General features: G+C 49.8%; 1 protein-coding gene across 6 annotated transcripts; it reads left to right on the forward strand.

The window, feature by feature from the left end:
• The first annotated feature begins 1 nt into the window (after position 1).
• On the forward strand, positions 2-24,561 carry ADAM15 (ADAM metallopeptidase domain 15). Of its 6 annotated transcripts, none has more exons than XM_081968151.1 (25): positions 2-388; positions 1,675-1,781; positions 3,197-3,279; positions 4,107-4,185; positions 4,625-4,701; positions 5,395-5,560; positions 6,464-6,529; positions 7,576-7,644; positions 8,926-9,095; positions 9,883-9,964; positions 10,993-11,141; positions 12,275-12,449; positions 12,712-12,804; positions 13,099-13,294; positions 14,264-14,372; positions 15,129-15,282; positions 15,771-15,842; positions 16,570-16,681; positions 17,919-18,060; positions 19,053-19,097; positions 20,352-20,457; positions 21,938-22,018; positions 22,831-22,899; positions 23,692-23,795; positions 24,017-24,561. In XM_081968151.1, the coding sequence occupies exons 1-25, from the start codon at positions 316-318 to the stop codon at positions 24,075-24,077; spliced, it is 2,640 nt and encodes an 879-aa protein (XP_081824277.1). In that variant the 5' UTR covers positions 2-315; the 3' UTR covers positions 24,078-24,561. The 6 variants fall into 6 exon arrangements, with proteins under 6 accessions (XP_081824277.1, XP_081824272.1, XP_081824273.1 ...); XM_081968146.1 differs by having other exon boundaries at positions 83-388; positions 21,941-22,018; XM_081968147.1 differs by lacking the exon at positions 19,053-19,097 and having other exon boundaries at positions 83-388.
• The last annotated feature ends 798 nt before the right edge of the window (positions 24,562-25,359 follow it).

A 25,359-nucleotide genomic window follows, 5' to 3' on the forward strand; every position in this document is an offset into this window, starting at 1 on the left:
AGGGAAGGGAGCCGCACAGGGAGCCGAGCCAGCGCCGGGCGGAGACCGGGGAAGGGCGGCCGGCAGGAAGTTCTCCTTTGCGGGCGGGCCCTGCAGCTGCAGCGCCGTTGCAATGCGAGGCGGAGGCGGCAGCAGGAGGAAGAGGAGGAGGAGGAAGAGGCGGCGGGTTGCAAAGGCTCAAAGAGCCGCACGCTTCTGCTGCTTCTGCCGCTTCTGCTGCGGCTCCTGACATCGAATGAGCCGCAAAACTGGTCTGGAGCGCATCTGTCCAGCTCAAGACGGAGAGAAAGACCCCCGGGGGGGCCGCTGAGGCTGATGACGCTTCGCAGGAGAGAAGGGGCGCTGAGGCTGATGCTGCTCTGGGCGTCCTGGGGATGCCTGGGGGCAGGTGAGACGGGAGACCCCCTCCCCCGAGGGGGAGGGAGGAGGGGGGATAGGTGCGCTCCCGACTGCAGACTGGGGAGAGGGGTGCAGGAGCAAACAGCCCACCTGGGTGGGTTGCGGTGGATGGGGGCTGGAGGCACGGAATAGGGTCTGGGGTCGTGAGCAAAGCCTCTCCCCCCACCTGTGATTTGTTGGGAGGCATGGAATAGAGGCGTGGGGGGGCGTGGGGGGGGCAAAGAATCCCTCCCCAGTGACAGCTCTCTCGGAGGCACGGAATAAGGTCTGGGGGGATGGGGGGGTCAAAGTTTCCCGCCCCATGCAACTTGCTTATAGGCAGGGAATAGGGTGGGGGGGGGTGTCTTGGGCAAAGTCCCCCCTCTACAACTCTCTTGAAAGCACGGAATAGGGCCTGGGGGCATCAGGGTCATGGGCAAAGCCCTTACCCCCCCCCCCTGTAATAGCTTGCTCAGAGGCACGGAATAGGGTCTGGGGGCATCTGGGGCAAAGTTCCCCCCACTATACAGCTCACGGAATAAGGTGGGGGGGGGACATCGGGGTCGTGGGCTGAGCCTTCTCCCCCCCCCCAGCCCCGAAGCTAGAAGGACAGGGGATGGCTCCGTGCCTCTGAACATGTGCAGAGAGCGCCCGGCATCGGGGTAGATAATAGAAATATTCCAAGCCAAATTCCGATGCCGTCCATCCGTGTCGGACTACAACTCCCATCATCCAAAGAAATGGCTCCTTTGCTGATTTAAAAGAATTTTGCTCTGTGCCAAAGGGCCTTCTTGTGTTTCTAGTCCTTAAGATTTGGCGAAAATCCCAGGGGTTGAATCCTAGCGCCTAAATCAGTGTGTATTTGATGAAAAACATGCTGGTTGGGGAATTCTGGGAGTTGAAGTCCACCCATCTTAAAGCACACTGGATGGGGGATTCTGGGAGTCGAAGTCCACCCCTCTTAAAGCATTCTGACTGGGGGATTCTGGGAGTTGAAGTCCACCCATCTTAAAGCACACTGGATGGGGGATTCTGGGAGTTGAAGTCCACCCATCTTAAAGCATGCTGGCTGGGGAATTCTGGGAGCGGAAGCCCACTCCTCTTAAAATTGTTCAGCCTGAGGGGAAAAAAATCTCCTGGAAATCAAAATTATTGCAGGAACGTATTTCTTTTGAGGGGATGGGGCACAGATTTCCCCCCTCCAACTTCTGGGGCCTAGGAGAAATCCCCCTCCCCTTAAAAGAAGACACACACATACCCCTCCCCCATTAAAACCCCCATTTCCCCCTTTTGCAGATGCTTCTGGCCCACCACCCTGGAGCGAGGGTCCCCTTTGTTGGTGGCCAGTGACCCCAAGGATCGTGCAGGCCGGTCGGCCGGTCGCGTGGCAGGCGGCCTCGTTGGTAAGGCGCCCCGAACAATTTGAATAAATGTTGGTATTTTTCTTGCAAGTTTTTTATTGGTTTTTTATTCTCGTACAGGTAGTTTACAGGTATACATTTGCAAAGTTATGATTCTTATTTCTCTTTTATCACTGTTACATATTCGTTTTTCCGCACGCAAAGTTAAAATATGCATTCTGGGTTCTTTTCCTGTCATCCCCTACACCTATTTTGTATTATCACCACCCTATTTTTTTTTCTTTTCTTTTCACCATCTCTCCCTTCTCTACTTCCTCCCTTCCTCCTCTCCTTTCCTCTTTTTTCCTTCCCTCTCCTTCCCTCTCTTCTCTCTCTTCCTCTTCCCTCTCCTGCCCTCTCTCCTTCTCTTTCTATTCCTTCCCTCCTTCCTCTCCTCTCCTCCCTCTTCCTTCCCTCTCCTTCCCTCTCTTCTCTCTCTTCCTCTTCCCCTTCCTGCCCTCTCTCCTTCTCTTTCTATTCCTTCCTCTCCTCTCTCTTCCTTCCCTCTCCTTCCCTCTCTTCTCTCTCCTCCTCTCTTCCCCTTTCTGCCCTCTCTCCTTCTCTTTCTATTCCTTCCTTCCTCTCCTTTCCTCACTCTTCCTTCCCTCTTCTTTTCTCTCTTCTCCTCTCCTCCTCTTTTCATGTCCTCTCTTCTCCTCTCCTGCTCTCTTCCTTTCCTCTCTTCTCCTCTCCTCCTCTCTTCCTTTCCTTTTCTGTTGTTTCGGTTATCTCTTTTCAATTCTGAACTGCTGTATTTCCCGGAGGGCATTCCCGCAAACTCTGTTATAATTCTATGCTTATCTTTTCCTCCATTATCCTTTTTCTTCACTATCCTATCCTAACTATTCCCCCCCCCTCTAAATCTCATTCTTGAACATATATATTAATGCTTTCTTTTCTATCCCCCCCCCCCGTTTTCAATTTAATAGTGTCTCAATGTTTTTTATATCTCTCTCTCTCTCTTTTTCTTTTCTAAATTCCTTTCTCTAACCAATCATAAAACCTTGAAGTACACCGATTTTTTGGGATTTTGGCAGCCGAGACAAGGCGTAAAAATCGCAAGCTGGTTTCGGCAGCTGGCCGGTTTAGCCGGTTCAATGAGCTCATCTCCTCTGCCTCACTTCTCCCCCCCCTTCTTCCCTATGGTGCCCCCCCCTCCACCCCGTGCCACGGATGTGGGGAGTCTCCGAACCATTTCCGCCTATTACTGTAGGGCAGGAAAACTCTGGGTGGGGCAGGGAAGGGAATGTGGCAGACACCTTCTGCAGATGCCGGCGGAGACCCCACCCCAAACTGACAAAAGGGCAGCTTCCCCCAGCCGGGTGTGCGTGAACTCCCAAGCGCCCTGCTTCAAAATTGAGGGGTCTCCCGTCCTTATTTTTCCCCTCCCAATTCTCCTCTTCTCTTTTTTTTTTTAGGGTCCTCACCGTTTCCCCGCTCGGCTGCAACTTGCGTTCGAGGTGGAAGGGGAGGGTCTCCTCCTAGATTTGGTACAGAATCGGTGAGTCGGGGGGAGTCCCAGAGTCTGCAGCGACACTGTAGGGGTCTCCCAGTTGGATGGGAGTCCCCCCAAATCCTAAAGAAGGGCGGCCTGTCATTGTATTTGTGCTGATAAATAAATAAAGGGAGACTAGTATAGATCTATTTCAAGCTATTTAGCTCTCATCAGCTAGCCATACCCTTACTGGGATTTGAAGATATATATGATTAAATTGTACGCTGAATCGAAGTTATTGGAGGTGTTTGGATGGGGAGACCTGTCCTAAGCCGGGGGAGGGGTTGGGCTAGATGACCTCAAGGGACACTCTGATTCTGGGGTTCCATATGCAAATATAAATACAGATTCAGTTTTTTTTAAAGAAAAGCACAGAATCACTAAAAAGTTGGCTTTTCCAGCAAGCTGGCCTGGCCTGTTCATTTTATCTATTTTTTAAAATGTTAGTGTTATATTAATTCGGGTTTGTTTCTTGGATTGTTTCTAATTTTCTTTTACGTTTTGTAATATGCGTCTTTCAATGCTGTACTGAGTCCCTTTGGGAGAAGGGCGGCCTATAAATCCAATAAAACAAACAAACAAACTGCCTAAAAAGAGAGAGAAAGGCACCAATGCACCAGCTCTGAGCATTGAGTAGACCTTCCATAGGCAGGAGCAGTCTGTCTTAAAAGCCGCGGAAAAAGAACTCGGAGTTTGAAGGAGATAAAAGCAGTATTTAAAACGAAACGGAAATAAGAACGGATCTGGAGAAGCCCAGCTAAGGAAAGACCCCCACATCGCAGGCTTGCCGTGACGGCATTTCTGCTCAATGTTGGCTTGTACTTCCTTCGCAGGGAACTGATGATGGGCAGCTTGGGGTTAGCCTACTATCTCCCGAACGGGACCAGAACGGTGCGTCCCACCAACCCAGAGGTAAGACCCACATTTGTTTTCTCAGGTTTTCTAGGCATTCAGTGGAATGCAGTCCAGAAGGTAGACTGTTCCTGGAGCTGAAGGTTCCACCGGGGTGTCTTAACAGCCCAAATATGGTCTGTTAGTTGAATTCATCTACCGTGGGTGTTTTAACATAAAATGTCCCATTGAGGTGGCTCAAAAAATTGGTTTGGGTACCCCTCTAAAAGATGTGGGAGGTCACGGCTGACACCCTCCCCCCCCCCCCCCATCTGCTTATTCTGACGGGAGGGGTAGCATTCCGCTCGCCTTGAACAAGCCTGGACCTCCCCAGTTAAACCGTGGCTTGTTTTAATCTTTTCTAACTTGGAAAAAAAAGAAAAGAAACGTTTCAGCTTGAATTAAGATTGAAGCTCTTTCTTCTGTTTTGTTTGGTGGTTTTTCATGGACTTTTTTTTAGAGCAACTGCTGTTATCGGGGTAGCATTCGAGGGTACCCCGACTCTCGGGCCCACGTCTGCGTTTGTTCGGGGTTAAGGTAAGGTACGGGCAAAATCGGGGCAGAATGGAGCTTTATTTTCACTTTCGCTTCCTCCTCTTTTGCTCATTTCCACTTTCGTTTTCTCCTTCCCTTCCCCCTCCCTCACTTTTACTTTCCCCTTCTCCTTTCTCTCCTCCTCGTTCATTTTCCCTTTCGTTTTTTCCCTTCCCTTTCCTTCCCCTCCCTTCGGTTTCACTTTCGCTTCCTCCTTCCTCCTTGTTTAGTTTCGCTTTCATTTTACCCTTCCCTCCCTTCCCTTTCGCTTTCTCCTTCCTCTCCTCCACGCTCACTTTCACTGTTCATTTTATCCTTCCCTTTCCTTCCCCTCCTTTCACTTTCACTTACTCCTTGGTGTTCCGGGGGCGTGGTGGCTCCCACCTTTCCTTGATCTTCCAAGACCCCCCCGAGGACAACCCTACTGCAAATCCCATGATCCCCAACCGGGGTCTAACCTTAAAACCATCCAAAATAAATGCTTTTGCAGTAATCCGAGCTCGGCAAACGGAAAGTGGCGAGCTGCGGTCGGATAATGTTTATTGGCGGGGGGCGGGGGGGGGGAGAAGAAAACAAACAACCGGAGGACCAAATTTGACCAAAAATGCCTTAATTAACCACTCTGTCATATGGCACTTTTAAACACGGCTGTTCTCTCTCTGTTTTTTTTTTTTTTTTTTTGGGGTGATCACCCAGTGGTCTCCTTACCGTCTCCCAGTTTAGAAGCTATAGCTTGGAGTCTACCCCAGATGGGCAGACGAAGGCCTACCGACTGGAGGGGATGAAGCCGGCTACCGGAGTTTGCACGCCGAGCGGACAGTTTCACCCACATCCGGAGTCACAGAGGGCACCGTTGCAACGGGTAGGGCGGAATTAAATTTTAAAATTTAAACTCCAGAGTAGAGATGGGAAGCCTGGGGTGGGTGGGGGGGTGGAGGGGAGTCAGAAAAATGAGTGGGGGGTGTTTCCCATCCCTCCCTCCCCCATTTTTTTTCTAAAACCATTTTTTTGGGGGGGGGAAACCCAGAAAAAAAATAGTTTGCTTTTTCTGGGGTTTTTCCCCCCCAAAAAAAATTTTTCCTAATTTTTTTTCATAGGACAAATCAGAGATAAAAAGATTTTTCCGCCTGGGATCAAATCATCTGAAAAGATTTGACTTTTTTTTTTTTTAAGTAATAAAAATTGACGGAGAGGATAGAGAAAAACTGCAATTCTCTCCAAAGTTTTGAAATGCCGTCGGGTTTCACCCGAAAAGCCGGGAAAGATTTTCATTCTCTCCCTCCCCCTTTTTGGCAGACAGCTAGTCCTCGACTTACGACCACAACCGAGCCCCCAAATTTCGGTGGCTAAGTGAGACGGTGCGTTCGGCTCCTTTTCAATGACCTTTCCTTGCCGCTGAACCACTGCAGTTGCTAAGTAAGACACACGTCGTTAAGCGGCCTCCCCATCCGTGTGGGGACGCTGCGCCCGTCGTCAATACGAGTTCAGTTGCCGCGTGTCTGGATTTTTGAGGATGCTGGAATGGTCGTAAGTTTGTTTTTTTGCTGCTGTCGTAACTTCGAATGGCGGCTACACGAATGGTCATAAGTAGAGGACTGCCTGTTTTTAACCTTAAAGACGGAAAAGGGAGACTTCTTTGAGCTGGAGTTTTGTTTGTCATTAATTTTCTCCTGTATATTTGTTCGATGTTATCCGAGGTGCCCGACTTGGTCTCGAACTCAGGACTTCGCCCTCCACTGTCTGATTGCTCCATTTTTCCTCCCAGGTAAAGCGAGAAGCAGAGACCGAACGGGGTTACGTGGAGCTGGTGATAGTGGCCGACCACGCCGAGGTGAGGATTGCCTTCCCCCTCCCCAATTTGCCCCCAAACCAGGGGTGGGTTTCAAAATATGTTTTGCTACCTATTTGTGGGCGTGGCCCGGCGGTCCTGTGATTGGGTGGGCGTGGCCAACTTGTAAAATGTGATGGAGCTCACTTAACAACGCTCTTGCTTAGCAACCAAAATTTGGGGCTCAATTGTGGTCATAAGTTGTCTGTCTTTCTTTCTTTCTTTCTTTCTTCCTTTCCTTTCTTTCTTTCTTTCTTTCTTTCTTCCTTTTCTTTCTTTCTTTCTTCCTTCCTTCCTTCCTTCCTTCCTTCCTTCCTTTCTTTCTTTCTTCCTTCCTTCCTTCCTTCCTTCCTTCCTTCCTTCCTTCCTTTCTTTCTTGTGTCTCTCCCTCTTTCTTTCTTTCTTTCTTTCTTTCTTTCTTCCTTTCTTCCTTCCTTCCTTCCTTCCTTCCTTTCTTTCTTGTGTCTCTCCCTCTTTCTTTCTTTCTTTCTTTCTTTCTTTCTTTCTTTCTTCCTTTCTTCCTTCCTTCCTTCCTTCCTTCCTTCCTTCCTTCCTTTCTTGTGTCTCTCCCTCTTTCTTTCTTTCTTTCTTTCTTCCTTCCTTCCTTCCTTCCTTCCTTCCTTTCTTTCTTGTGTCTCTCCCTCTTTCTTTCTTTCTTTCTTTCTTTCTTTCTTTCCTTTTGTTCTTTTTCTTTCTTTTTTGTGTCTCTCTCCCTCTTTCTTTCTTTCTTTCTTTCTTTCTTTCTTTTGTCTCTCTTTCCCTCTTTCTTTCCTTCCTTTTTTCCTTCTTTCCTTTCTTTCTTGTGTCTCTCCCACTTTCTTTTCTTTTCTTTCTTCCTTCCTTTCTTTCTTCCTTCCTTCCTTCCTTCCTTCCTTTCTTGTGTCTCTCCCTCTTACTTTCCTTCCTTCCTTTCTTTTTCTTTCTTTCTTTTCTGTGTGTCTCTCTCTCTCCCTCTTTCTTTCTTTTCCTTTCTTTCTTTCCTTGATTTTGTTTCTTTTGTCTCTCTCTCTCTCTCTCCCACTTCTGCCACCAATTGTTCTGTCTTTCAGTTCAAGCTGAATCCGAACCTCAACCGGACTCGAACGCGGATCTTGGAAATCGCCAGCCACATGGACGGGGTGAGCCATGATTCTGACATTCCTTTTTTACGCCCTCGGCCTGAAACGCGATGCCATTTTTCTGAAACATGCCTGTCTAGTCTTTCCTTAAAAGCCTCCAGGGATGAAGCACCCACAACATCTGGTGGCAAGCTGTTCCACGGATTAATTGTCCTCACTGTTTAGGAAGTTTCTCCTTAATTCCTGGCTGCTTCTCTCCGGGATGAGTTTCCATTCAAGGGGAGATTTAACCTAGATATAAGGAGAAATTTCCCTTCCAATTCTGTTATTCTACCATTCTTTTTTCCTTCCTTCCTTCCTTCCCTCTATCCCTCCCAATTCTGTTATTCTGCTATTCTTCCTCCCTCTCTCCTTCCTCCCTCCCTCCCTTCCCTCATCCCTGCCTTCCTCCTTTCCTCCTTCCTTCCTATCCTCTTCCCTCCCTCCCGCCTTCCTTCCTTCCTGCCTTCCATTTCTCCCTCTCTCCTTCCCTCTTCCCTGCCTTCCTTCCTTCTTTCCTTCCTACCCTCTTCCCTCCTTCCCGCCTTCCTTCCTTCCTCTTCCCTGCCTCCCTTCCCTCCTTTCCTTCTTCCTTCTTTCCTTCTTCCTTCCTACTTTCCTTCCTTCCCTCTTCCTCCCTCCTGCCTTCCTTCCTTCTTGCCTGCCTTCCTTCCCTCCCTCCCTCCCTCCTTCCTTCCTTCCTTCCTTCTTTCCTTCTTCCTTCCTTCCTTCCTTCCTTGCCTCTTCCCTCCCTCCCGCCTTCCTTCCTTCCATTTCTCCCTCCCTCCTTCCCTCTTCCCTGCCTTCCTCCCTTCCCTCTTCCCTCCCTCCTTCCTTCCTTCCATTTCTCCTTCCCTCCCTCCCTCCTTCCTTCCCTTTTCCCTTCCGCCTGCTTGCCTCCCTCCCTCCTTCCTTCCTCCCTCCCTTCCTTTCTCCCTCTCTCCCTCTCCATCACTCTGGAAGTTTTCAAGAAGAGACTGGACACCCATTTGTAAGAAATAATACAGGGTCTGTTGCCGGAGCAGAGGGTTGGACTAGATGACCTCGAAGGTCCCTTCCAAGCAAAGGGGAAACCCTCGATCCCACCTTACCTACCTCTGGATTCAGTGCCCAAATGGGAAATGCCTGTCTATGAATCTAATCTGGAATGCAAGAAAGGAGATTAAAAGCAATTGAAAGAGGGTTTAAAATAATAATTATAATTATAATTATACATTATGCAGCTGGTTCTCAACATACAACCGTTCACCATTTGCCGTCCACTCTGTGCAAATTCTGATTATTGTTATTTTCCCCTTCCAGTTCTACAGGCTGCTGGGCCTGCGGGTGGCTCTGGTCGGTGTCGAAGTCTGGAATATCGGCAATCAGGTGTCAACAAACGGAACTGCAAAAGAGATTGTCCGGCGATTCCTGGAGTGGAGAGAGAAGGTTTTGCTGCCCCAGATTCCTCACGACAACGTTCAGCTCATTGTGTAAGTTGTCAGGTGCACGCAAGCATCTCGGGTCAGCAAGAGGACTAGCCACTTGGTGTGTGTGTGTGTGTGTGTGTGTGTGTGTGTGTGTGTGTGTATATATATATATATATATACATACATACATACATACATACATACATATATATATACACATACACACATACACACACACACAGACAAACAGACACATACATATAATAAACAGTGCCAAGAGAGAAGGGGGAGGGAAGGAAGGAGGAAGGAATTAAGGAAAGGAAGGAAGAAGGGTGGAAGAAAGAGAAAGAGAGGAGAAAAAGGAAAAGGAGGATGGCAAGAAAGAGAGAGAGAGAGAGAGAGAGAGAGAGAAAGGAAAAAGAGAGAAGAAGAAAAGGAGAGAAAGAGGGAAGGAAGTAACAGAAGGAAGGAGGGTGGAAGAAAGAGAAAGAGAGGAGAGAAAGGAAAAAGAGAGAGAAGAAGAAAAGGAGAGAAAGAGGGAAGGAAGTAACAGAAAGAAGGAGGGTGGAAGAAAGAGAAAGAGGAGAGAAAGGAAAAGGAGGATGGCAAGAAAGAGAGAGAGAGAAAGGAAAAAGAGGGAGAAGAAGAAGAATAGGAGAGAAAGAGGGAAGGAAGTAATCGAAGGAAGGAGGGTAGAAGAAAGGAAGGATGGAAGGGAAGAAGGAAGAAGAAAAAGAGGGGGAGAAAAAGGGATGGAAAGAAAGTAAAACAAAGAAAGAAAATTGTATTGTATTTTATTTATTTTTGCATTTATTCGTGCAAACTTTCCCGGTTTCCTTTTCGGCCACAGTGGTCCTCCGTTTCCTGCCGGCGTCATTGGCGCGTCAACCCAAGGATCTGTCTGCTCTAAACGCTCCGGGGGGGTCAGTATGGTGAGTCGAAGGGGAAACGGGGGCTTGGAAAAACATCCACAAGGGCCCAATTTTTTACCCCCTCCAGCCACTTACCCCGGAACGACCACGGCAGGTTAGCAAGAAGATCAAGAATTCCCAAAGATAAAATAGGTGCTACATTTAGAGATGGATCTAACTTAGGGACCCGGCGGCTCAGTGGCTAAGAGGCTGAGCTTGTCGATCAGGAAGGCCGGCCGTTCGACGGTTCGAATCCCCAGCGCCGCATAATGGAGTGAGCTCCCATGACTTGTCCCAGCTTCTGCCAAACTAGCCGTTCGAAAGCACGTAAAAAAACGCGAGTAGAAAAATAGGAGCCACCTTTGGTGGGAAGGGAAGAGCGTTCCGTGCCCCTTCGGTGTTGAGTCATGCCGGCCGCATGACCACGGAGATGTCTTCGGACAGCGCTGGCTCTTGGGCTTTGAAACGGAGATGAGCACCGCCCCCTAGAGCCAGGAACGGCTAGCACATATGTGCAAGGGGAACCTTTACCTAACTTAATGCTTCTTTCCCTTTCAATAAATCTGGTTAAAGAAAACTCTGAAAACCTTTGCTTTCTGAATGCAAATAATTCCCAACTTACAATCATTCCTTTCAGCATCCATTCCAAGTGACAAGGCACTTAAAGGGGTGGGGGTGGGGGTTTACGACCGATCCTCACACTTGCGACCATCCCAACATTCCCCCCCCCGTCCCCCGGTCAGGTGACTCAAATTTGATGACTGGCACGAATGGATGACAATTACAGCATCCCAGGATGGTGCGATGGCCACTTACATTTAAACATACTTACATTAAGTGGCTTCTGAATTATGACCGCCTGGCCACAAGAATGCAGTGATGGTCGTAAGGGCGAGGACCAGCCCGTAAGTCACTTATCAGCGCTGTTTTTTAACGTCAAATGGTTGCTAAATGAATCGTAAGTCAGGGCCTTTGGGGACGTAATGTTTTTATGGGGTTGGAGGTGCAGAGTTCCCTTTTCCCGAATCCTGGTTTGTTTTCCCGCCCAGGGCCATTCCGTTAGCTCTTTAATCATGGCTTCCACTCTTTCGCACCAACTGGGCCACAATCTCGGTCTCGCCCACGACACCGACGGCTGCGGCTGCAACACTTCCGCCCGTCCCCAGAGCCGGAAGTGCATCATGGAAGCACCCACAGGGTGAGTGTGCAACTCTCTTCGGGCTCCCGAAGTCGGCTTCCGTTTTTCTCCTTTGTTTTCAGGGAGTTTTGGGTTTTGTTTTTTTCCCGGAGTGATTTGAAACTTTCTGGAGGGTTGGAAATGAAAAACAGAATAATTGTTCTTATTGAAAGACTTGGTAGGGACCTTGGAAGGAAGGGAGGGAGGGAGGGAGGGAGGGAGGGAGGGAGGGAGGGAGGGAGGGAGGATAACAGAATAACAGAGCTGGAAGGGACCTTGAAGGTCTTCTAGTCCAACCCCCTGCTCAGGCAGGAAACCCTACACCACTTGAGACAAAGGGATATCCAACATCTTCTTAAAACGTCCAGCGATGGAGCATTCACAATTTATGGTGGCAAGCGGTTCCGCTGGTGAATTGTTCTCACTATTAGGATGTTTCTCCTTAATTCCAGCTTGCTTCTCTCCTTGGTTAGTTGCCATCTGTTGCTTCTCATCCTGGCTTCAGGTGCTTTGGAGAATAGGAGGACCTAGGGGGTTGGACTGGAAGACCTCCAAGGTCCCTTCCAGCTCTGTTATTCTTCCCTCCTTCCCTCCTTCCTTCCTTCCTTCCCTTCCCTTCCTTCTGTATTCTGAGCAGGGGTTAGACTAGAAGACCTCCAAGGTTCCTTCCAGCTCTGTTATTCTTCCTTCCTTCCCTCCCTCTCTCCCTCCCTCCCTCCTTCCTTCCTTCCTTCCTTCCTTCCTTCCTTCCTTCCTTCCTTCCTTCCCTTCCTTCTGTATTCTGACCAGGGGCCTGGACTAGAAGACCTCCAAGGTCCCTTCCAGCTCTGTTATTCTTCCCTCCCTCCCTCCCTCCCTCCCTCCTTCCTTCCTTCCTTCCCTTCCTTCTATATTCTGAGCAGGGAGTTGGACTGGAAGACCTCCAAGGTCCCTTCCAGCTGTGTTATTCTGTTTTCCTTCCTTCCTTCCTTCCTTCCTTCCTTCCTTCCTTCCTTCCTTCCTTCCTTCCTTCCTTCCTTCTGTATTCTGAGCAGGGGGCTGGACTAGAAGACCTCCAAGGTCCCTTCCAACTCTGCTAGCCTGTCATTCTGATTTCCCGCAAACCTTTTTAAGTCAGGCTTGTCCCGAAAACCCTTCCTTCTTCCCTTCACTAGGATTATGCCCGGCTTGAGTTTCAGCATCTGCAGCCAACGACGCTTCCAAGAAATCCTCCGGAGTAACCAAGTCGGCTGCCTCCTCGACCAGCCCGAACCAGCCCGCTTGGTGAAGTCCCGTTGCGGGAACAGCCTGGTAGAATCCGGTGAACAGTGCGATTGCGGCCTCTTTTTGGTAAGAAAGAACCAAAGACCACAACCTCTTTCTCCCTTCGGGGCTAACAAAGTTCCATTTTTTTTCCTCCCACCTCGAGCATAAAGTCCAGAAATGGTTTCCAAAACGAATTCCGTTCTTTTCTTTAATCCAAGCAGTTTTTTTTGCAGTTCCGCTGATGTTATTGCAGGAAGCTGCAATTGATTGTTGTTGTTGTTGTTGTTGTTGTTGTTATCATTATTATTATTTCCCCTTTCCATTCCTTCCTTCCTTCCTTCGCCAGGAGTGCAATGATCCTTGTTGCAATGCAACGACCTGCCAATTGATGCCAGGAGCCCAGTGTGCCACCGGGCAATCTTGCTGCCACCAATGCAAGGTAAGGTGCCCACCCACCCACCCACCCGCACCCACACCAAAATGCGGGGGGGGGGGGAAACCCCTTCCTTTTATCCTAAGCCCCTTTTGGATGCAAACCGGGATTCTGCCAGGGATGAATTTGGATCGCGTGACAGTGGGGAGGCGGCAACGGTCGTTAAGTGTGGAAAAAGGGTCCTTTTTTTCAGTGCCGTTGTAAGTTCGGACAGTCACTAAATGAACGGTCGTAAGTTGAGGACTACCTGCATTGGTAATTCCCTCCCCCCCACCCCCCGTTCTGTTCCCCCTTGTGTAGCTACGCAGTGCTGGGCATACATGCCGTCCAGTCCAGAGCGAATGTGATCTGCCCGAATTCTGCGACGGGACTTCCCCCCTCTGCCCTACGAACTTCTACAAGCAGGATGGCACCTTATGCGAAGGCGGGAAGGCAGTGTGCCAGAGGGGCTTCTGCCCCACATACTTAAACCAGTGCCAAGCCCGTTGGGGTCCCGGTAAGAATGAGGCTCGATCCCCCTGCATTGAATACAGGCCGTCCTCAAAAGTACAACCGAAATTGGAAGCCTTGCTTCCGTCGCTAAGCAAAAGCGTTGGTTGAGCGAGTCGCAGCCGGTTTTTTTGGGGGGGGGCGACCTTTTACGTCACGGCGGTGAAGCGAATCGTGCCGTCGTTAAGTGAAACACATGGGTGAGGTAGAAGAGGACTGCCGGTGGAAATTAAAATCTGTCCGTGTCGGATTAGAACTCGCTGCTAGAACGCACCGTCTCCTGGTGATTGGACCGAAGTCATCCAATCAGCTTTCATGTCTAATTTGGGACTAGAACTCCCAGTCTCCTTGTAATTGGCCCAAAATCACCCAATCAGCTTTCATGCTTAATTCGGAACTAGAACTCACCATCTCCCAGTGATTGGCCCAAAGTCACCCAATCAGTTTTCCTGCCTATGTCGGGACTAGAACTCCCAGTCTTCCGGCGCCTGGCCTAAAGTCGTCCAATCAGTTTTCATGCCTAACGTGGAACTACAATTCCCAATCGCCTTTGTAATTGGCCCAAAGTCACCCAGCCAGCTTTATGCTTAATTTGGAACAAGAACTCACTGTCTCCCAGAGATCAGGACTAGAACTCACTGCCTCCCGGTGATTGGCCCAAAAACACCCCGTCAGCTTCCATGCCTAAAAAAGGCAGGACTAAAACTCGCCCTCTCCCTGTGATTGGTGCCAAAGTCGCCCAATCCGCTTTCACACCGAAGTTTGGAACTAGAACTCACGAGCACCCACTTTCCTAACCCCTGGAACAAACTGGCTGTTTCCTTTGTTAGTTTTATTTATCCTAATTCGTTTGATGAGACTTTATCCTACTTTAGTTGATGCGTGGCCTCGCTCCGCTTTTGAGCCCTGTCGCTGGGTGGCATTTATTGGCTTTAATTCCCCCCCTTTTTTTTAAATGTTCATTTTTGTACCCCAGTTGCAGTTCCCACGTCGGAGGGCTGCGTGGCATCCTTAAATCAGAGAGGAGATGCCCGGGGCAACTGCGGGCAGAATCCTGACGGATCTTACATTTCCTGCGCTAAGAGGTAAGCGCCGCCTTTGCTCCCCACAACTCTTTTCACGCGCACCGTGAAAATTAATGTAAAAAAACAACAACACCGTGGGAAAAATAGTTTAAAAATCAGAACGCCGAAGGACGTCGCTAAAATCTCTGAATCACATCTAGATTCGGCTGCAGGGACGGGATACGGGCAGTCCTCGGCTTACAACCGTTCATTGAACGGCACTGAAAATAGGGGACGGTTTGACCCCCCCAAGCGTCCCCGTGGTCGCATGATCCAAATTCAGACGCTTGGCCGCCGACTCGTCTTTCTGACGGTCGCAGCGTTCCCAGGGGGCTCCCGTTTTTGCGACCTTCGGACGAGCCGAATTAAGGGGGAAGCCGGGATTCGCTTAACAGCCACGTGACGGGCTTAGCAAGTGCAGCGATTCACTGAACGGCCGTGACAGGGGAGGTGGTAAAACGGGAAAAAGCTGGGTGAAGAACTGTCTCGCTGAGCCGCAGAAATTCTGGATTCCGTTGCGGCCGTAAGTCGAGTCGATAAATAAATAGCGCACAGACCGCCGTGAATTTTATTACGTTTGGAGCAAATTTGCACAAAAGGTCACAAAATGTTGAAAGCCGCGGCAATTGAATCTCTAAAAGGAAGGGGAATGTTGGCGGGAACGCAGATTTTGAAGTGGGCGGGGCCTGGACTCTTTTAAAATAAAATTTAAAAAAACTGAGGACTAGAAACATGAAGGGACCCAAGCAGAAATGACTCCCGTCTCTTCCCCCACAGTGACGTCCGGTGTGGTCAGCTGCAGTGCGAGAAAAAACGCAACGGGACAGTTAGAACATCCAACTGCCTCCGCGATGCTCTGAGGGTTGTCGTGGAAACGGACATTGTCGATGAAGCCGGGGCGTTAACTGGGACAAATTGTGGTCCTAACAAAGTGAGTGGAGGCTTGGGTGGACTTTTGTGGCTGAGATTTTTTTTGGGGGGGGGGGTCAGAGAGAATTGCTTCCCTGCCTTAATAAAAGGACACACACACCCCGCGCGAAGTCCTCAAATTACAACCCCCATTGGAACATCGGTCTCTAAGTGAAAGCAGCAGTTAAGTTCGAGTTTTCCGCCCCCAATTTTATGACCTTTTTCTTTTGGACACGGTCGTTCAGCGCATCACACCGTTGTTAAACGAATCCGGCTTCCCCTGTTGAATGGGGGTTACATGGGATGCTACAACCGTCGTAAATTCGTTTTACGGTTGTCAAAATGCCTGAATTTTAATCCCTTGACTGTGTGTGTGTGTGTGGGGAAATCCTTCTCCGGTCGTAAGTGCGAAGACTATCCCTAAGTCCCTTTTTCAGCACCGCCGTAACTTCCAACAGTCATTAAACAAATGGACGTAAGTTGAAGACTACCCACATATCTTGTTCCTAGGTTTGTATCAACCAGCGATGCCAGGACGTTTCCTCGCTAAAATTACCCCTATGCCAGTGCAACGGACGAGGGGTAAGTACTGTTTTTCCAGTTGAGGACTAGAAACTTGCAAAAAAAGGGAGAAGCGGGGCGGGGAGTATGGGAGACCTGCCTTGCGACCCAAACACTTATCTAAAGTAACCAATAATCGGTTAAGGGAAGAACAATTTACAAAAGAGTGGAGGGCTGAAAACTGAGGACTAGAAACTTGAAAAGGGGGAGGGAATCAAGAAAGGAGACCTAGACTAGGAAACTGGGAGTTTTAGCGTTAGGTGTGAAAAGTGGCTGGATGTCTATGAACCTGTCCCTCTCCCTCTCCCTCTCAGGCTAAAACACTGGCTAATTTTCTCTCCTGTCCCAACTACTTTTGTGCAAAAAGTTTCTAGTCCTCAACAAAAAGTGTTGAGGAATAGAAACTTGCGAGAAAGGGAGAAGTGGGGCGGGGAGTATGGGAGACCTGCCTCACGACCCAAACACTTATCTAAAGTAACCAATAATCGGTTAAGGGAAGAACAATTTACAAAAGAGTGGAGGGCTGAAAACTGAGGACTAGAAGCTTGAAAAGGGGCGGGGGGGAAATCAGGCTGGCAACGCGCCCCTCGACGTGAGTGACATGGAGTTGGCCACTCCCACCCAGTCATATGACCACCTTGCCACGCCCACCCAGCCGGTCCTTAGGCAGATCGTCTTGGTGGTCCGTGGGATTTAAAATTATGAATTGAGTGGCCCCTGATCTAAGACTTCTCTTTTCAACCTGCAGCTTTGCAACAACAGAGGGCACTGTCATTGTGAGCCGGGGTGGGCGCCGCCTCACTGCCAGGCGGGGGGCCTTGGGGGCAGTGTGGACAGTGGGCCCCCCGCCCCGGGGGAAGGTAAGTGGAGGGAGAGTGGGCGCAGGGCGTTTGCAAATACATCAATGCCCGGATACACTTATTCGGGATTGTGGATTGTAAATGCTTGCACACCTGGATTGCAAGACCCATGCTCTCGTGGCTTGCAACTTGTTCCTGCGTGTAGATATAGATTAGATAGATGAGAGATAAGATAGATAGATAGATGATAGATAGATAGATAGATAGATAGATAGATAGATAGATGATAGATAGATAGATAGATAGATAGATAGATGATTGATAGATGATAGATAGATGATAGATGATAGATGATAGATAGATGATAGATGATAGATGATAGATAGATAGAGATGATAGATGATAGATAGATAGATAGATAGATAGATGATAGATAGATAGATAGATAGATAGATAGATAGATAGATAGATAGATAGATAGATGATAGATAGATAGATACAGTAGATAGATACGGTAGATATAGATTGGATAGATAAGAGAGATATAGATAGATGGATGGATAGATAGATAAGATAAATAAGATAGATAGATAGATAGATAGATAGATAGATAGATAGATAGATAGATACAGTAGATATAGATTAGAATAGATAGATAGATTAGATTGATAAGAAAGAAAGGAAGAAAGTGATGATAGATGATAGATAGATAGATAGATAGATAGATAGATGATAGATAGATAGATAGATAGATAGATAGATAGATAGATAGATAGATGATAGATAGATAGACAGACAGACAGACAGATGATAGGTGGATGGTTTGCATACATGGCAATCCAGGGCTAAATTTCGCCTCCCCACCCCCCACCCCGAAAAGCAAAGTTAGATCCAAACTCATCACCATCAGCGAATGCCCCCAGCGCAAATCCCAGCCCTTTGCCATCCTCCTGGCTTTTCAAACGCCTTCTCCCTCCCCAGCTCGGATGCCATCTCTTTTCCAATTTCCCCCCAGGTTTTCCTCTCCCCAAACGTAACCTCGGCGTAGCCGTCGAGCCGCGAACTCTCCCCCCCCCAGTGCGGGAAAAGCGGGAGGCGAGACCCGCGAGAGATTTCCCTCCCTTGCCTCTCACTTTTCAGAAACGCATCTTTTCCCGGGCGTGGTGAGAAAAAAAAAACACCACAGGACGCCACAAGGCCTCTTTTGTGTGGTGATGCCCGGCTGCCCCCGCCATTCGGCATGCGCCGTTCAGCCTGGGCACGGCGGGTAACACTCGGTGGCTTTGTCCCCTTGCAGCCAGCCGGGCGACCTCGACGGCGCTGGTGGTGATTGCGCTCCTCCTGGCGGGGTTGCTGGTTGTGAGTCTTTGTTGTGCCAAGCGTCTGGGTATCCACAAGCGTCTGTGCCAGTTTGGGAAGGGCACCAGTTGCCAGTACAGGTAAGTCCCCTCCTTCCTCCTCTTCCTCGCCCCCCCCCTCTCCAACACCACCACGCCGAATGGTTTAACTTTCCCGAACAGATCGGAGTGATTTTAATTTATTTCGGAAAACGTACTGGCCTTGGTATCCAACGGCTTCGTACTGTAAAATATTAAAGCGGGGGGGGAGGGGATATTGCAATCAACATTCATGGCACATTCGAACATTGTCGGAGTTGGAAGGGACCTTGGAGGTCTTCTAGTCCAACCCCTGCTCAGGCAGGAGACCCTAGGCCATTCCAGACAAAGGACTGTCCAATATCTTCTTGAAAACCTGCAGTGATGGAGAAGGAAGGAAGGACTAGAGAGAGGGAGGGAGGGAAGGAAGAGAAAGAGGGAGGGGGGAAAGGAAGGATGGAAAGAAGGATGAGAGAGGGAGGAAGTGAAGGAAGGAATAGAAGGAGGGAGGGGGAAAGGAAGGAAGGATAAGAGAGGGAGGAAGTGAAGGAACGAATAGAAAGAGGGAAGGAGGGGGAAAGGAAGGAAGGACGAGAGAGGGAGGAAGGAAAGAAGGAATAGAAAGAGGGAAGGAAGGAAGGACTAGAGAGAGGGAGGGAGTAAAGGAATAGAAAGAGGGAGGAGGGAAAGGAAGGATGGAAAGGATGAGAGAGGGAGGAAGGAAAAGAAGGAATAGAAGGAGGGAAGGAGGGAGGAAGGGAAGGAAGGAATAGAAAGAGGGAGTGGGGGAAGGAAAGAAGGATGAGAGAGGGAGGGAGGAAAGAAGGAATAGAAAGGGAAGAAGGGGGAAAAGAAGTAAGGACGAGAGAGGGAGGAAGGAAAAGAAGGAATAGAAAGAGGGAATGAGGAGGGAGGAAGGACGAAAGAGGGAGGAAGGGAAGGAATGAATAGAAAGATAGAAAGACCCCCAATTATAAACAAATTAAATTCCTGCCGAGTATGCTTAGGAAAAAGAAAAGGTTTTGTGCATTCACTCTGCAACCCTTCCTCTTTAGGACTGAGCCCGAGTCGCAGGTGCAATTCCTTCACCCAGCCGAAAGGTGCGAAGGAGTATGGGTTTCGGAGTACACGTGCCCCTCGCTCTGCATGTGAAATCATTGGGGGTTTTTTTCCTCGGTTGCAGGGGCTGGTTGTCTCTTGGCTCTGAACGGCGACAGTGCTGTGTGTGTCTGTGTGTGTACGTCTGCAAGTAGCCCTTGACTTACGACCATTCCTCTCACTTATAACCGTTGAGGCATCCCTACAGCCACGGGGGCAAAATTCAGCCGGCATGATTTCGTGACAATTGTAGCATCCCATGGTCTCCAGTTGCAACCTTCCCCACGAGCAGAGAGGTGGGGGGGAGGTAGCCGGATTCACTTAATGACCTCCCCTGATCCACTTAACGACCGCAGCAATTCGCTTCAGACCCGTGTTTTTTTTACAAAGCTTGTAAAACCAGGAGGCGGCTTCCCGGGCTACCTGGAAAAATTCTGTTGGCCAAAGCTGTTGTAAGTCGAGGACTACCTGTGAATCCTTCCTGGCGCCAGACCCTGCCCCGTCGTTGGCATTCTCCCCTCCTCTGCCAATCCTAGCAGGTCGGCGTTCAACTTCCTGCAAACCTTTGCAGGAGAAACTCAAGGGGATGGGAAGGCCCATTTAACGTGGCAACCAGAATCGTGGTTTGCGGGCCCCGGGGTTGGTGGCAAAAGGCCCCCAAACCGTGGCTTTTCTCGTTTCTTAAGCTTCTTTTCCTGCCCCGATTGGCACTCTGCAAAACCCACCTCTCTGCTTTCTGAAAAGTCGTTTTTTTTCTGTTGTGCTTTTGGATTTTTGCTCCCTGGGTTTGATTCGCTCCCTGGATCGTGGCTTAAGCCGCTCTTGAACCCTTGGCTTCACATAGGGGTCGGCAATCTTAAACACTCAACGAGCCACAAAGGTCCTAACTGGAACATCCACCCGCACCGTTTAATTCTGGAGCCGACCGGGAGTCCAATTTCCCCACCATAGAGTCTCCTCCTAGCGCGGCGTCCTTTGTCCTCTACCTGTCCTAACTGAAATCCCTATCAATTGTGGAGCTGACCAACGACAGGGAGCCGCAGCAGAGGAAAGAGCCACATATGCGGCTCCGGAGCTGCAGGTTGCCGACTCCTGGCTTAGCAAAACTTCTACCCACGAATCGGATTCGCGAACAGCTCAGAAGGAGGCCGCGTGGCATGGATTGCTTGCATTGGGGGTGTTTTCGGCTGTCTCCCCCCCCTAGCTCGCCCTGAAACCGGGATTAAAATCGTCTCCTCTGATCCCCATTTCTCCAGGATCACCCAACCGGAACCCCGAAGTTACAGCAAGGCGCCCCCAAACCGCCCTCGCCCCCCACAGTGGAAACAAAGCACGGAGCTTCAAGTCATGCCAACATCGAAGGTAAATTTGGGGGGGGGGAGGCTGAAAAAAAAGCATCCCCCTATTGGTTGATCCCCCAAAGCCAATATTTCTTCCCGCAGAACCGGACAGAGATTTAAGATTTTTAATTTCAGATTTTTTTTATATAAAAAGGCCCCGGCACTCGTTTGAACAATTGTCGCAAAAGAAAAAGAGAGAGAGAAAAAAATTTCCTTTCTCTTGCCCCATTCTTGTTTTGGGGTCCGCAAATTTGATATTGAGGAATTGTGGGGGGGGGGTGCTCCTGAAAGGAAAGGAAACGAGACCAACACCCCACACGGAGATATTTTGTCTCATTTCGACTTGGCAACTTTGTAAAGTTGCAAATCAAAGGGAGAGAAAACAAACCCACCTGATTATAAGTTATGTGGGTTTCCATGAGGCTGATTTTTTTTGGGGGGGGGGAAGGGGAAGGGGAGAATTCAGGGTTCAGCTGGATAAAATGGGGGATCCCCTCTTGGTTTTGGCCCCGGAGCTAAAAAATACAAAACCAAACTGAAATGTTGCAAGTCTAAAAGTACTATTCTCCCGCCGTCGCTTTTACCGTCCGAAAAACGACAGTTCCATTCTGACCCTCCAGCCATTAGAGAAGTGGGTCTGCAACCTTAAACACTCGAAGAGCCACCGTTCAATTCACACACACCTGCGCAAATGGCTCAGTGGCTAAGACGCTGAGTTTATTGATCAGAAAAGGTTGGCACTTCAGCGGTTCGAATCCCTAGCGCTGTGTAACGGAGCGAGCTCCTGTTCCTTGTCCCAGCTCTTGCCAACTTAGCAGTTCGAAAGCAGGTAAAAAATGCAAGTAGGAAAACAGGAGCCACCTTTGGTGGGAAGGGAACGGAGTTCCGTGCTCCTTGGGCGTTGAGTCATGCCGGCCACATGACCACGGAGACGTCTTCGGACAGCGCTGGCTCTTCGGCTTTGAAACGGAGATAAGCAGCGTCCCCTAGAGTCAGGAACGACTAGCACCTATGCGCAAGGAAAACCTTTACCTTGACTTTACCGGAAGCTTACAAGTCTAAAAGTATGAATCTTACGCGATCTCTTTTTTTGAGCCTGGGAAACTACAGGCGGCTCCTTTCCCCACCCGTTAGGCAGCCATGGGCTCAGCAATCTCTTATCTAATTGATCCCTAGGCAGCATTTTTTTTCCATCCAAGGGTCTTTTCCGTAGACGGGTCTGCGTTGCTCCTTTCTTCGGCTCGCTCCAGGTAATCTGGGGCCGAGTTGTCCAAGAGAGGAAGCAGACGGAAGGACTCCTGACCTCCCCCTCAAATTTGGGTCGCTCTCCTTTGCGTGTCTGTCTGTCTGTCTGTCTTCACCTTCTGTCTCCGCATGGCGCATGGTGCACACAACCACGCATGGTGACTTAACCTCCAGCATGTTGCCAGTCCTCGTCCATTCTGTCTCTTTTCTTTTCTCTCCGTCTTTCCGGGATCCCCCTTTTCTGTCTCTCGCTGCAGCAGCCAGTTGCGCTGAGTGCTGTGCGGCCCGAACCTCCCTCGAAGCCGCTGCCGCCTGACCCGATCGGGAAGGAAGCACAGGTAACCGAGCCGGGAGAAGGAGAGGGAAGGGGGAGGAGGGGGAACCGTTGTATGTTCTTGGAGGCTGCGGCATGTGCCTTGCATGGATGCGCATGAAAGGATCAGGCAGGAGACATCCCCCCCCCGACCCCCAAAAAACCTCTGTTCCCTTCACGTGGTACCCCGCTATTCCTATTCTGGATGAGCAAGAATTAGAGATGGCGGGCACCAGGTGGGATCCTTGTACGCCAGGAGTCCTCTCTTTCTGGAGGTCCCTGGAGCTTTGAGGAAGGTTTAACAAACAGGTAGTCCTCGGCTTACAACAGCTTGCTTAATGACCGGCGTTACCACGGCACTGAAACGAGGTCACGTGAGCGAAATTCTTGGCAACGGACTCGTAGTTATGACGGCCACTGTATCCCGGGGGTGGGGGGGGCAGGGTTGTCACGCGATCCGCTTTTTGAGACCTTCTCTCGAGCGGGTTTCGCTTCATGACCGTGTTTGCTCATTTAATAACCGCCGCGTTTCCCTTAGCAACGGAGGCGGGAAAGGCCACAAAAAATGGAGCAAAGCTCACTGGACAAATGTCTCGCTGAGCAACAAGAGAGGCCGAGGCCTCCGTTGTGGTCGTAAGTCGAGGACTACCTGTATAATGTCTAATGGAAACAAATCAGTTGCAGGTTTTCCACACACACACACACCCCTCAAGATCCTTAAGAGAACTGACGTTTCTTCTTCATAAATTACCATTTCTGATCTCTTTTTCTGGAAAAAAAAATAACCCTCTTCAACCTTGCATGTTGTTCTCTGCTACCTGAACTTTTTCTGCCCAGGATTCTGCTGGGGATCGACCCGGCCCTCCTATACGCCCGTTGCCTCCTGACCCTATTCCCAAAATTCAGGTAACTGTTTCGGCCTTTGACCTGGGGGTGGTGGGGGCGGAAGGAACTCCATTTGCAAATAGAAACGTGGGGAGAACAGACGGAATAGCTTTTCCCGATCGTGGCAGCTTTAAGACAGGTGGACTTCAATTCCCAGTATCCCCTGGTCATCATGCTTGAAAATGGATGGACTTCGACTCCCAGAATCCCCTATCCAATGTGCTTTAAGATGGGTGGACTTCAGCTCCCAGAATCCCCCATCAAATGTTCTTTAAGAGGGGTGGACTTCGACTCCCAGAATCCCCCATTCAGTGTGCTTTAAGACGGGTGGACTTCAATCCCCAGTATCCCCTGGTCATCATGCTTGAAAATGGATGGACTTCAACTCCCAGAATCTCCCATCCAGTATGCTTTAAGATGGGTGGACTTCAACTCCCAGAATCCTCCAGCCGGCGTGCTTTAAGAGGGTGGACTTCAATTCCCAGAATTCCCCAACTGGTGTGCTTTAAGAGGGGTGGACTTCGACTCCCAGAATCCTCCATCCAGTGTGCTTTAAGAGGGGTGGACTTCAATTCCCAGAATCCCCCAGCCAGCCTGCTTTAAGATTCTCATCCTTCTAAGATGGCCTCCAATTCACGAGGCGAAAACTGGCTGGGGAATTTTGGGAGTTGAAGTCCATCCGTCTTACAATCACAAAGATTGAGAAGTTCTCTTCCCCCAGACTCATTTGCCTGGAGGAACTATTTGAGGGGTGGGCTCTGCTTTGATTCATTGCCTTCGGTCAATGCAACTTCGGCTCCTTTTCCCCCCTAGTCGCCGGGCCCCACCAAGCCTCCCCCTCCCCAGAAGCCGCTGCCTCTGGATCCATCCCATGCTATGCCCAGCTGTGACCCCGAGGTCCAGATGTTGCCATCCAGGTGAGTCTAAAGGTGGGGAAAAGACATTTGGGGGGGGAGGGCTTTTGCAGAAAACCCAAAGTAAATATTGCTTGCCGTCGTAAAAGTGGGTCAGTTACCACAAGCGCAGTCATGTGACCATAGTTCGTTTAGTGACCGAAGTTACGAGGACACTAAAAAAGGCGACTTACGACCGATTTTCACTTAACGCCGTTTGCCGTCTTTCTCGGCTTTCCTTCCAGACCCGCTCCTCCGCCCCCTCCCACGCTGGCCGGCTCTTCGGGACACTCTCACGAAATATAACTTGGCTCGCTCACACCGAGAGCTCTATCAACTTTTTGCACAAGGCACTTCCCGCGGAAAGGACCGTCCGCCTGCCATCTCCCCCCGTTCGCTCGCTTGGCTGTAGATTTTGCAGGATGCCCCCTCCCCACCCCCCTGGTCTCCATCCATCGTAAGCGCGGGGAAGCGATGGGGGCTCGTCCGGGACGGACATCGGCCGGAAGTCCTAAAACGCGGCTAAAGGGACGCCATTTTGACGGTCTCCTGCTTCGAATCCTCTCCGGGGGAATTCTGGGAAAAATATTTGCACTAGCAAGGCGAACTCTCCGTGGCGCCCGCCCGACCATCCCTGGAGATGCAGTTATGGACGTGTGTTTTGCACACCTGCGCGTGTGCAAGAGGGAAGCTATTCTCCAGCGGAAGTGGATTCCTCCGTCGCTGGAATAGATCCACAAAACTGACGCCATTTTTTTCTTCTTAATAAAACGAGATCGTTTCTCTTTGATTTCCGGGCAAATTCTCGTTTTTGGAGCAAGAAAAGCAGTGCTCGACTTATAACTATTCGTTTAGCGCCCGTTCGAAATGAATGCGGCCCTGAAAAAATTGACCTATGACCACATGTCACACTTAATGACCGCCGCAGCCTCCCCGTGGTCACGGGTTCCAGATTCAGACGCTTGGCAACCGACTCGTACTTAATGACGGTTGCGTGATCCCCTTTGGTGACCCACGGGGAAGCAGGATTCGCTTAACGACCGTGTGGCTCATTTAACACCGGAAAGCGAAGCACGTCAACGAACGTGGCGAGAAAAGTCGCAACGTTTGGGCAAACCTGACTTATGACAAATGCCTCGCTTAGCGACATCAATTTGGGGCTCCATTGTGGTCGTAAGTTGAGGACTACCTTCATCCTCCCTCCCTCCCCAGTCTCTGTGTCGTTTCTCCACTAGATGGCGCTTTAGTCCACCTCCTCAAGAGCGTTGCCTTTAATTTAATTTAATTTAATTTGATTTATTAAACGGGTGGAAAATGGAGCAGCCATGATCCAAAGCAGAAGGGCTTGGCAGCTGAAATTTCGCCCCGTTTTACAACCTTCCTTGACACGGTCGTTAAGCGAACCACTGCAGTTGTTAAGTCAGTCACACGGTCGTTCAGTGAATCCGACTTCCCCCTTGACTGTGAGAAGGTCGCAAAAGGGGGAATCCCGTGACTTGGGACACTGCAGATAGTCCTTGACTTGTGACCGTTCATTTAGTGACGGACGTTAACAATGGGTGCTGAAAAAAAGCGATTCCTGGCTGGT

The sequence above is a fragment of the Natrix helvetica genome (assembly GCF_964273705.1).
Source record: "Natrix helvetica genome assembly, chromosome: 16".
NCBI lineage: Eukaryota > Metazoa > Chordata > Lepidosauria > Squamata > Natricidae > Natrix > Natrix helvetica.

Coding starts and splice junctions, on each gene's coding strand:
- ADAM15 (XM_081968151.1), top strand. CDS start 316: ATGACGCTTCGCAGGAGAGAAGGGGCGCTGAGGCTGATGCTGCTCTGG. Junction 389..1,674: donor CTGGGGATGCCTGGGGGCAG/GTGAGACGGGAG, acceptor CCCCTTTTGCAG/ATGCTTCTGGCCCACCACCC. Junction 16,682..17,918: donor GCCCCCCGCCCCGGGGGAAG/GTAAGTGGAGGG, acceptor GTCCCCTTGCAG/CCAGCCGGGCGACCTCGACG.